Genomic DNA, 12,617 nt, shown 5'->3' with positions numbered 1-12,617 from the left:
AATGTTACAGATAGGGGCCCTGGTGCCGTATTTAATAACAATGCCTTTAAAAATTCCATTGTTTGTGTCCTTTGCTTGCAAATAGCCCTCCCTCGTTCCCTCTTTATCACGGGCATCGGCCACTAGGTACGGACGTGGAACGGATGATAAGAAATGAATAGGAGAAAAGCAAATGAATACTTGCAAGATACGACGCCTGCATCTAAGGACATATCGCCAAGGTCTTTCCTCCCGCAAATGTTTTCTCACCTCGAACCGAGCAAGATTGAAGACAGCACACCATCGCGGATGACAGGTTCAATATTTCTTTATTATTATCAATAATGTCCGGAGAAAAACGCGCACCGCAGGTGACAACAGCAACAAGTATATAATTAGAAAAATAAAACGACAGCAGCACGAAACTAAAATGAAATAAGGACAGGTACGAGGGTACATCTCTCTCTCTCTTTTTAAACAATGTACAAGAAACCGCCGCACAATGGGCGATGCCACAGTGTGAACAAGATTCGTGTAACTACAGGCTACGTCCACTGAACCAACCATAATAATGCGCGAACAGTGCTACGCAAAAACCACCGCTTATTATACATTACTTACACCCCGCCCTCATACGGCGCTCTTGACCCGCCTAAGAAGAAAAAAAGAAAGAAAAAAGAAAGAAGACAAATGTTGTAGCATTCGCCTTAATATTTTAAATATACTCGCGGGTGTTGTTCGTCCCACGATAATATATGTCACTTTTAGAGTGTATTTCCTTAATTAAGATGAAGCTTTATCCCGGGCCTCAACCCCGATGCCACCAATCAATTTGAACACATGTGAAACGCAGAAATGCTTTTCCGAGATAACCACTGGACCGATGTTAACGAAAGATGTTGCATTTGTAAGAGAAAGTTAAAGTCTAGTGACTGTAGTAAGCGGAATTTTGATTTAGAGCCTGGACTCTTTTAAATAAAGATCGCTGAAAATTGGTAAGTTAAAAAAATAAGTAAGCTCAAGTTTTTAGCTGTGCACCAAAATGTCGCAGTTTCGCCCGAAAGGCGAAGCATCGATTGCGATAGCAAGTGAGAATAGTATTTTTTTTATCGGCCATATAACCTTGCGAACACAGACATACTAACTAAATGAACTAGCATGGTGTCACGCGCGCGTACAAGCAAACATGAACACATCTCACTCGACGACCTCCCGCCGCGGTTGCTCAGTGGCTATGGTGTTGGGCTGCTGAGCACGAGGTCGCGGGATCGAATCCCGGCCACGGCGGCCGCATTTCGATGGGGGCGAAATGCGAAAACACCCGTGTACTTAGATTTAGGTGCACGTTAAAGAACCCCAGGTGGTCCAAATTTCCGGAGTCCCCCACTACGGCGTGCCTCATAATGAGAACTGGTTTTGGCACGTAAAACCCCATAATTTAATTTTTTTTTCACTCGACGACCGCGCACACACGCTGTCAAAACGCTGGAGTGAGGAAGCGCGGTTGCAGCAGCGAGTGAATTGACCTTCGTGTTGCGTCTCTCATCAACGCGAACTAAGCCGCGACAGCACAGCGAAACGTGCTTCCTTCCCGCTTACCCTCCCTTGCGTGCGCGAGATTTAGCTGCGATCGCCGGCTCTTTCTCGCACACACAGCACACACTGCGCGGCGTACCCCCCCCCCCCCCCCCCCTCGATTTTATCGCCCTTATACTTCATACGGAATCTCACGGCGACGGCAGAAATGCGGCTGGAGTGTCCATGTAGCTGCTATCACCATCAAACAGATATCGCACTTCTGTAAATTGCATCTGTTAGCTCGTCTAAAGCGGACCCATTTGATGTATAAATTTACAGCTTACGTGCATTTGTTAGTGTTTACAAGAGTTTCACAAGTCTTATTCACAATTTAGTAATATATATTTCCCAGTGGTGCAAATATATCGATTGTGTCCGCTCTAGATTTATTACTATATATATATATATATAATCGAAAAAAATAAAATAAAAAGATCAATTCTGAAATATATATATATATTTCAGAATTGATCTTTTTATTTTATTTTTTTGCTGAGCTAGAGTTGCAAACTTGATAGTTTTGTTTTTCTAAATTTTTCAATTTTTAAGAACTTTTATAAAAATATCGCCAGCTTAAATAAAAAAGAAACCCGCTAACAGTCATTAGACACTAACGCTCTTTCAAATGTAACAAGCCTCATAAAATTCAGTGCAGTGGTTGACGCGCCTTTCCCACGTGTTTAGATGTAGATGCTCCGAGCTAAAGCTTCCTCTGAATAATGATAAAGCCTGCCGCAGAGACTGCGTCCTTGCGCTCACACATAAGCGCCGGGGGCACATCGTTACGCAGGGTGTGCCAACTAACTTAAGCCAACGTTTAAGAATTATTCGGGTCGCGACTAATAGCATGTCGGTCATGGAGCAAATTGCACATTTTCTTGCATTCTTCTTGTTTGCAATATTAATTAATCAACTCTGCAAGGCTTGCAGCGTACGCTGCAGAAAAGGTGGTGCAACCTCTAGACGCCATTAATTTGTGCACCACAGGTTTCTCGAGTACCCTTCAGCTTAAGGCGAGCTCCAGGTGCTTTGATGTTGGAACTAGGTATAGCACTTGAATAAGGTATACCACTTAAACGAATGCTATAATATTATCGAACCTACGCGTGAGGCGTCAAAACATGAGCTGTTCGGGGAGCGTTCTGGCGATTGCACATGAAAACGATGGCCCGACAGAGCAGCATGATAAATCACAGCTATCCACGTCAGCCCTGCCCAGCCTACTCGCAGCTTCACCTGTGCTGTCGGAGATAAGCGAAGAGATAACGCGTAGCCTTACACCACGATAACTGTACAACAATACAGCGGCCTTGATGACGTCAGTGAATACCCGCTATTAAAAGGAAGTACCTAAAAAATGACAGTCACGATACAACAGCGCATACTTTTTTTTTTATTTCCTTTTTAGAGCAGCGTGTGCGCGCAGGCGCAGCCACCGGGGCGCATGAAGCAATGTCCTCACGGAATGGACAGTGGAACGCACGTGATCAGACACCGCAATAATTCTGGTAGGCAAATCACAAAAGCAACATCGCGATAGAACCTGAGATGCCTAAAAAGAGACATGCTTAGCATTTCGTTTTTTCCTACTTCACCATCACCACCTCTGTTTGTGCAAGGAAGCACTGAGACGCCCGACAGCAGGCAACGAAACCAGCATCTCGCTACCGAACAGAATGCCCCGAAAAATCTCGTCTGCAGCGTGGTCGAGTCACTAAAAAAAAAAAATGGCAGGCGGCTGTTCTCGTACCAAACAAAACGTCGCGGACTACTTGGCTACAAGATTCTTTCACACGATCCCCTCCTTGCTTGAGCCGCGTTCACAGCGAGTAAAAGAAAATACCTGCGCAGAAAAGAGCGCACGCACTCGTGACCGCGGGAAATGAAAATTCTGAACGACCCGCCTCTCCTCAGAACTTCATTCCAATTCTCAACAGCCCACAGACAGCGCTAAACTAAATCGCCAAATAAACCTCTCCCCCCGCCCACCGCAAGGTTACAACCCTTCACCTCCTACAACGCCGAAAATGGTGTTTGCACAATAAAAGTGGCCGAGTAACTGTCGCAGTTTCGAGCGCGTAATCCGTCTTACGCTAAGAGCATGCTTCGAACTCGAATGAGGATACGCACGGATCCCTAGTTTCATGAACGACCAACAACCAGACATGCGGCTTATGAAGCTGGTTTTTTACACTTCCGATTTCGAATTCTCCGTCACCGACCTGCAGGTGCAACACTGAGCAGACAACAGCTAAACGCCACTCGAAGCACGTTACAAAGGTCAAACAAGGTCAACTAGTACAAGGAGATGTTCAATGCGGCAGGGCGCGCTTAGTCAGCAAATCAGACAGACGATCTTTTGCATAAGTTTCCTTAAAAATATTCGCTGCATCCCCCCCCCCCTCCATTCTTCCCACCGCCTACCTTTTATTTAATCAAGGTTTCGACGAAAGTTTGTCTGCTGAGGCATGGCTTGAAGCGAATCATGGTTGCTGACCAAATCTGAAAGATCGACATTTCAGAACTGCCTACGGGTTCTTCGTTAACTTCTTTAATTATGCCCCAATGTGTTACTTCATTCTTCTTTAAAGGACAGTTGCTACACAAGAACATTGCCTCATCAAATTCACTGCCATATAGTTCCACCATGTTCGCTAATCGGAGAGAGATTGACAGAAAAGAAATGGCGGTGTGGTTCTCCCGCAGCACACAGCGCAAACGGTCTTGCTTCTAGCGGTTCTGGCTTTGTAACGAGTTGCGTCTTTTGTGGTCATCGCTTGAACACACCTTTTGTGCTGTCTTTCAATAAGAATGCATATGTTGTAAAGCTCACGTGAATGTCAATTAATTTTTGCACCCACAGCTCCATTAGAGCTTTCGTGACCCCGAAAGTTCTTTATTCAAAGACACAGGCTTCGGTGACCTAGCCAAAATCAACGCACTCGTCATGACACAGCCAAGAGGAAGGAAAGACCCGTGACTTGCAATGCCCACGTCCTCCAAGACAATGCACTTCACCCATCCAATCTCGAAGGAAATGCAGTGCCTATGGACAGAGCGGAGGCCTGGGGCATTATAAAGTACCAATCTGTTTACCTCGATTCTATACGCTATAATCTGTTGAGAGCTGTTACCAGCAACAACTGCTGTTTGCATGCACTTGACAACACCGAAACATTTGCATGACGAAGGAAAAAAAAAATTATAGCAGGGAAAACAGAAGAAATGAAGACATTGCAGCCCTGTTTAACCTTGTCTTGTTCATTAAGGACTGGATGATAATAAACTATTATTACTATTAAAGCCACTGAATTAAAAAAAAAAGTTATTGGTTTTCGTTGCATATGTAGGACTATATACCTGGACAGGCACTACACTACCTGCTGTGGTAACGCTAAGGCGAAATTGGGTCTGTATGCATTGCCTTTGTTAATGATTTGGTAACCAGGGCCCAGCAGCTTAGTGTTTTACTTGTTAAATGCATGCTTTGTCATGCCCAATGCATGATTTAAAGAAACAGGGCCCTCAAATTTGTAGCAGTCATGAAGCCCATGACCCTCTCAAGAGTTCCTTCAAGGACCATGTCATTGCTGCTTTACAGATCGAACAGACTTGGAAATCACAAACATGCCTAGAGTTCCCATAACCCACATTTGGTGGTCCAGTGACACGCAAGCTATGCTTGAATTACATGCCCATATCTTATGCCCCAATGGGCAAGAGAGCTTGAAGTGAGTGAAGTGCATCAAAATCGCGACATTCGCAGGTCAGTCGCAGGAACGACCGTTTATAATGCTAATGAAGCTCAACACTGTTCATAGGAACTAAGCAATGCCAAAAGTTCAATGCCACTGAAAGAACACAGCTCTCAAAAGAAAGTTCACCGCGTGTGGCAGCAGGTATATAACCTTAAGAAAAATAGCAGCCCACAACTGGTATTGCCACAACCAAAGAGATCACAGTCTGCTATGAAAGAAATAGGAAGAAGAAGCGTTTGTCACAAACGCTACATTGAAGGAAGAGAACAGAGTGCCAAACAAAGAAAGAAAAAACAAGAATCCAATGTTTTTTATGCAGACTGACTTCAAAACTTGCCTGCCCATCTTACGTTGCAATCAAGGCAATAATGACACTCAAGACTAATCGACATGCACATAATTGCAAATACTCCTTATGCGAGAGCTCAGATTGTAATTTTGCAAGAATGACACAAAGAACCAATGCCTTGGCACTTTGACAGTTTCCACACACTTTCTGCTGCTTCAATGGAATGCAACACAAACAGCCACCTCAGAAAGACTCTGCAAACGCAGGTGCAAAATCCAAGCAAGACTTGAAAACTTACTATCGCAAGCTGTGGTTGCGAGTTGCTAGTGTGCAACCTTGTTCCACCAGAGTTGTCAAATGTCACTTGTGAGCAAGTTATTAACACAGACGCAACATTTTATTCACCGGTCATCGCAGTCCCCTTTCTCTGTTTTGGTTGTCGAAACTATGTGTGGCTTCACGCATGTCACGAGTGTCATGGCAGTCTGCCAAAATGGCACCGCTTGTGAACAAACATAGAAGATTCTCCATGATACATGTTAAGTCGTAAAATTTCCGAGTTTATACAACTATGGCGGCAAACACTGGTAATTGAACATTCAGATGGCCCCCTTTTCTCGTATAATAAGCATCTTTGGAGACTTCGTTTACTAACGCTCTACTTTAATATAAAAATGACACCTCTCACCATACTTGTAGTTCATGAACAGGGGGAACCACAGGGACCTCGACACATGCCCGAGTATGACACATTCTTTTCTGAGAGCGGCACGAGTAAAAACGTAGCTCTCAACTTGAAACCAACTAGCCTACATCAAAATGCTTCTCTCAGTTGCACTGCTGTTTTCTTAACAATGCCAGGAACATTATATTAAAGACTTTTCAGCATACCACAGCAATGAGTTCTAGCATGCCTCTTGAATGACAAAAATGCAAAAAAATGCCGCTTACTAAAAATAAAAAGATAAATAAAGAAGCTCAATTATGGACAAGTGTTTATCACCTTGCCCTTTGTCATAATGCCACTCTAGAATATGACGTCCTATTTTGTCAGCATCTTAAAACAGCATCCCAGCTCGCATTCAAGACGAACTACTACATTTTAAGGAACGGCGCCGCAGCCACTTCATGGCATGAAATTGCAGCTATGTACATTGTTAAACCTCCAATCACACAAAGATGATGACATTTCTTTCATGCCAAGTCTGATTCTCAAGGGACATCGCAGCATTACCCGCTGTCAGTAAAGTCTTAGATACAGGCTGGCTAGGCAGAACACCAAGAACATTTGAAAAAACCAGAGACACGACCATTACACGGTAGTCCCAGCAGTGTGCCCTTGATCAAAGCCCACATTATGCATAAATCATGTCTTGCATCGAGACAGCACTGCTTAGCATGGTTGCAGGGTTTCCATTGCGAACAAGACGTATATACACACAGGGTGATCAAAAAGCAATAGAAAAAGTAATATTTGAATAATTTGTAGAATATGGACTGCAGCAAGATGCCGTTTTCTTAGAATTGCACAAAAAAAAAAGTTTTTAAGAAAATAAATGACGTCTTTTAGCCATGGTTACAATAGTCATCAACAAGTGACACTTCAGTTGGGCCACAGATGTGCCACCTCTTGAAAGCAAATGCAACTGCTTTGGGTATAACTTAATTTGTGATTAAAATAAACCAATTTGATTGTGTGCATTTCTGTAAACTCTGCATCCTGTTCTGGTCTAAAGTTTCCAAATGATTTTTATGTTACATTTTGATCATCCTGTATTAACACCCTAACAAAGTCCTCCAAACAACTTGGCTGGTTTTCTTTTAACAAAGGCTTACAATTACATCAAGAAATTCACACCTCTTATGCCATCACACAGACACCTTAGGACTCAAAAGTGCCTTGCAAATGTGTTAAGAAAAGTTAGATTTTTAAACAGACACCCACTGCCTACCTAGGAACTGAAGATGTCAGTGTGTATGGTATACTGATTACAGGCACCTTCATTTTTTTTTTTTTTTTCATGCGCTCTGTAGAAAGCCTTTGAGGCCTGATAAGGTTTTTACGAAATGAATAAAACTAAAGCTTCTTCTGGCCACAGCTCAGCTAAACGAAAAAAAAAAAAAAGAACTGATCTGCCAAAGTTACGAGAGATACGGCTGCTATTGTATCACGCTTTCCTGTATACAAAGTTCATGGTCGACACCAAAAAAACGTGGTGCTAACCCGTGCCCCACCAAAAGTGAGCGGTAGCATCAACAGAAGTAATTTCAACTGCCCGACACCACCTAAATTACTCCCGTCGTGGAATAGTCGTAACGCAGAGACTTCAAAAAAATAAATCTGTCCACAAAATGCCATGCACAAAACTCCGCCAACCCAACAACACTGTGCTGGCCAGTGTCGCACATTTTTGTTTTTCACTTCTTCAACTTTACATGACCACATCTACAGTCGACCACATCGAGTTGTTTCCGGAAACGTCACTTCCCTCTCATGACCGACCTCCCCTAACTTCTATATCCCTATGTCTACAAAGCGAACAAGCTGTTCTCCGTTTTCTCGTCCCGCTCCACGCGATTCCGGGACGGTGGAGGCGCGGGTGGCATGGTGGGTCCACCGATGGATGTCGCCGTTGCCGTTGTGGATGCCGCGGTCACGGGAGGAAGCCGTTCCGCCGCAGCTGCTCGTTCTGCTAGGAACCGGTCGAACTCTGAACCAGTAAAGCACGAGAAAGCCGATAGAAGGGAAGGTAAATACTACTGGTACTGCTACTGACAACAACAATCAACACAACAACTACAATAATAATAAGAAAGGCTTGCATGAGCCTGCTCAGGGTCACTTTTTCTACAATCCAAATGCTGTAAGAATGAAAGAACCAAATATATAAACACCTCTTCCAACTAAACTGCCGGCCCGTTAAAGCTCAAAGTTCACACTGAAGACATGTTTTGTGGTGTATTCCGTTCACTATAGTCCTGTGTAGAACTACATGCTTGTTTCATTCAAAACAGATCACAACTACATGTCCATTGCAATAGTGAGTGAGAGGGAGAGAGAGAGAGAGAGAGAGAATTTGAAAGAAAGCAGGGAGGTTGGCCTGAACTATCGTATCTAGCCTGCTACTCTACATAAGAAGGGGGGAGGGGGCAGACATAAAGGTGTGATGAGGGATGATGATGACATCGAAGAGGGATGCCCAATGGTGAATGCAAGTTCAATGTTCTGTTGATAAACATCCAGAAATGCCACCCAGGAAGCCACCACCAGGTTGCAGATCTTGGCTGTGGTCACTAGTTTGAATGAACCCTCAGATAAAGGTGCAGAGAAAATGCTGATATGTGATCTTATCCTGGGTGAGCAGGACATGCGCCAAGAAAAAGCTTTACGCAAAAACTTTCTAACAGTGGTGTCATCTTTCATTGTTAAGGTAAAACGCAGTGCATGCCATGTTTCGGTGTAACAGTGACACATGGCACCACCGTTACTTATACTTAAGAGTTACTTTCTGGGTCCTGCACTGCAGTACAAGAGGTGAACTAAAACGAACACTTGCCAATGGAAATACGTGTATTGGAAAATAAAACTTGACGTTTCGAGTCTCGTACGGGACCCTTGATCACAATGAAAGCAAACGCGGTGGCTCTTGTTTAAATACGGGATAGATGGCATAGTGCGCGTGTGTAGATTTCTGGCAGATTCCCTCGTGTCGTGTTTATGGCGCGCACTATGCCATCTATCCCATATTTAAACAAGAGCCACCGCGTTTGCTTTCATTGTGATCAAGGGTCCCGTACGAGACTCGCAACGTCAAGTTTTATTTTCCAATACATGTATTTCCATTGGCGAGTGTTCGTTTCATTTCACTATGTTCATTCCTCGCCAGAAGGGTTTCCGTCGAACTCTAGATTAAGTACAAGAGGTGCAGTCATGATTTCTTCTGGATACACCAAACCAGTACTGCATTAAAACATAATATTAAGCAATACACACAGTGACATTCCATCTCCGTACTAAATTTCCGTACAAAAGAGCCGCCTCTTGAGCTGCAAGAGACAGATATCGGGCTTCTTTATTCGCACAACATTTGGTATGATTAAATACATTTGGGCTCGTCTCTTTTGCCAAGCAACTTGCAAAGTTCTACACCTATTTGTTGCAGTATTCTGGCTGATTAAAGTGCGTGCTTTTCTGTCCCAATGCTCATTTGATGCATGCTCTCGGCCACATGAGTCTTTTCGTGTCATCCAATTCAACGTGGACGAAACTGGTACATTCACTGTGACGCGACACCCCGGCTGTGGTCATATCTACTGACTGGCTGCTGCAGCATTCTTTCAAAAATGAGCAGTGCAATCCAGAATCTACCATAGCCATTGATTAGCATAAGGTAGCATTGCAATAAATGATGGTGGCCACTGTCAATGTTTTTTTTTTTCAGCATTATGTGGTGGTGTGGAGGGACACACACTCAGCACTGCCTCCAGATTTCACCCATTCCTCACAGTTGGTATGCGGAGTAAGCTGACGCCAGCTGAGCTTAAACCCAGCAACAACATCGACACAGAAAAAGAACAGAGGAAGTCGGCCGTCCGTCTATATCGCTGCAAGAAAGCCAAGTAGCTTAGCTAGATCTTGGGTGAGAAGGCCACACGTCTGTCCGGTGCCTAGCAATGTTGCTGTTTTTACATACCAAATATTTTTTTTTATAACTACTGCTGCTTCTTTTCATTTCCATGTTTCTTGCCACATGTCTTTTTTTTCCATTTGAAGCGCATGGCGCCTTCGAAGCTTTGCATCTTTAACTTGAAGGTCCTTTTTCGACAGTGATCCTTTGTGTGAACCGAGGGGCTTGAGACCATGTGACAGTTATTCCTTATATATATAGTTAGTTCTCCAGCAATAAACTTAAGTTGACAGTCAGCACCGTGTGGCAACCCACCGTGGTGGCTCAGCTAGCTAAGGCGTTGCGCTGCTGAGCACGAGATCGTGGGATCGAATCCCGGCCGCGGCGGCCACATTTTCATGGAGGCGAAATGCAAAAACGCCCGTGTGCTTGCGTCGTAGTGCACGTTAAAGAACCCCCAGGTGGTCAAAATTAATCCGGAGCCCTCCACTACAGCGTGCCTCATAATCAGAACTGGTTTTGGCACGTAAAACCCCAGAAAGAAGAAGAAAAAAGCACCATGCGGTCCCCGCCTTTTTCTTAGTCCATGTCTTCAGTAGCGATGTTGCAGTCATGAAATTATACCAACTTGCCCAGTTCTCCATCCTTCCGAAGAACTAAAGAGCGGTGTGCAGTGGCAACACCGTGGTGTGCAGCCACAAATTGTCACGGGGGGCAGAAGACAGCCAAACAAGTGCAACAAGTAGAGGCCACAAGACCAATGCCAGACAACCTAGCCAATTGCGAACAAGGTTGAAAGGATAAAAAGTTGTCATCCACCTGAGAGTAGAAAGAGCTGCAAGAGGGAAGCACATGCAAGTCTCTTGGAACGAAAGAGAGAAACAACTTTATTGTCGTATATTACGCTTTGAAAGGTGGCGCCCCTATTCCAGGGCTCCGATGGCTGTGGCAGAGATAAAGCTTTGCAGTTGAAGAAAATCTTGCCCTGGTCCAGGGATCAAATATTAGAGCAATGCCACTATCAGGTGTACAATTTTTAACTTTAGAATATCTTCTTTCATCTTGCAAATCTTCACATTCTCTTAAATTTTTGCGCGCAAACAGGGACGAAGAAAAGGAGACACAAGGACGAGCTGCTGTCATCATATCTTTAACGCGTTTTTTTTGCCTTTTGTGCTTGTTTAAGCGCTCGTCCTTGTGTCTCCTTTTCTTCGTCCCTGTTTGTTTGCGCGCAAAAATTTAAGAAAATGAATCTGTTCCAACTAGGCCGACTCGCAGTTATGCTTCAAATCTTCACAGAGCTCATTTGCCATATCTAGTGTTCCTGTGCTTTGAGTTGTCAATTAATTTGGCCATGCCCCACAATCTGCAGGCCTCCTGGTTAGTTCAGATGGTAAAGCGACTGTCCTGTAATGATGTCGGTCCCAGGGTCGATCCCAGGACAAGGATGCATTTTCCTTAAACTACGAAGGTGAACTTCTGGGAGACTTGTATGGGTTTTCTCCATAGCTTCGTGCTACAGTTGGGTGAATGACTACTTTTTCCCTTTCATGAAACTTCCTCAACCTTGAGGATTTCTGGACAACTGGTTTGTCAGGATGTGGAGGCAAGGAATCACGTGTAGACACTAACAAAGGTCTTTTTCAAATATTAAAATTAAATTCTAGGGCCTTACGTGCCAAGACCACAATGTGATTATAGGGCAAGCCGTAGTGGGTGACTCTAGATTAATTTTATCCACCTGGGATTGTTTAACATGCGCCCAATGCTCGGTACACGAGTATTTTTGCATTCCGCCCTCATCAGATTGCGGCCCACTGGAACCGTAATTGAACTAGTGACCTCAAGCTCCGCAGCGCAATGCCACAGCCACTCGGCTACCCCAACGGGGTCCCAATTTTGTGAAATATAGCACAAATTTAGTTAGTTATGCAACATAAGCGATTAAAGTACGTGCACAAATAGGGAACAGGAGTGCAATAAAGGATGGAGAAAAGGAAAAGTAAAGATGTCATGAGTGTGTGTGTCTCCTTGTGGGCAACTGTACAAGATGGTAAATTATGCACAGAAACAAGGCTACTTCAAGTACTATGTTTTTGCTGATTAGGCAACATACCTCTGTACCTACTAGCTTTCCTCTTACGCTGTTCAGTTGGCTATTTACCTTCTATCTGAACTTCATACTGGCAGAAAAATGCTGAAGAACAGCTATGTCAGCAGCCTAGTGGCCCCCTAAGTGACTCGCTTACAGCGCTTCACCAACCTACTGCAGCAAACACACATGTGTGCAGAGCAGCAGCAAAGATGCTGCTGCTCTGCACACAGCTTACATTTCAAGAACTATTCAGTAACAGGTACTGCATGTTGCATTTGGAAGTGCAGAAG

At 44.1% G+C, this 12,617-nt stretch overlaps 1 protein-coding gene and 1 long non-coding RNA gene across 5 annotated transcripts in view; both read right to left on the bottom strand.

The window, feature by feature from the left end:
* Positions 1–287: 287 nt before the first annotated feature.
* LOC125945534 (uncharacterized) lies at positions 288–1,962 on the bottom strand. The gene is made up of 2 exons (XR_007466972.1): positions 1,442–1,962; positions 288–1,188 (listed from the first exon to the last, which is right to left on the bottom strand). It is a non-coding gene; the product is annotated as an uncharacterized LOC125945534 (long non-coding RNA).
* A 3,368-nt stretch (positions 1,963–5,330) lies between these two features.
* LOC119452901 (TOM1-like protein 2) overlaps positions 5,331–12,617 on the bottom strand; it is a 43,425-nt gene continuing 36,138 nt past the window's right edge. For all 4 annotated transcript variants that reach the window (XM_037714856.2, XM_037714857.2, XM_037714859.2 and 1 more), the window contains one exon: positions 5,331–8,315. In XM_037714856.2, the coding sequence (XP_037570784.1) occupies positions 8,134–8,315 (182 nt within the window). In that variant the 3' untranslated portion in view covers positions 5,331–8,133. The remainder of the gene's footprint in view (positions 8,316–12,617) is intronic.

Source organism: Dermacentor silvarum, chromosome 5 (assembly GCF_013339745.2).
Source record: "Dermacentor silvarum isolate Dsil-2018 chromosome 5, BIME_Dsil_1.4, whole genome shotgun sequence".
NCBI lineage: Eukaryota > Metazoa > Arthropoda > Arachnida > Ixodida > Ixodidae > Dermacentor > Dermacentor silvarum.
Note: the sequence above shows the minus strand (reverse complement) of the source record. Positions and strands in the feature narration are given on the sequence as shown.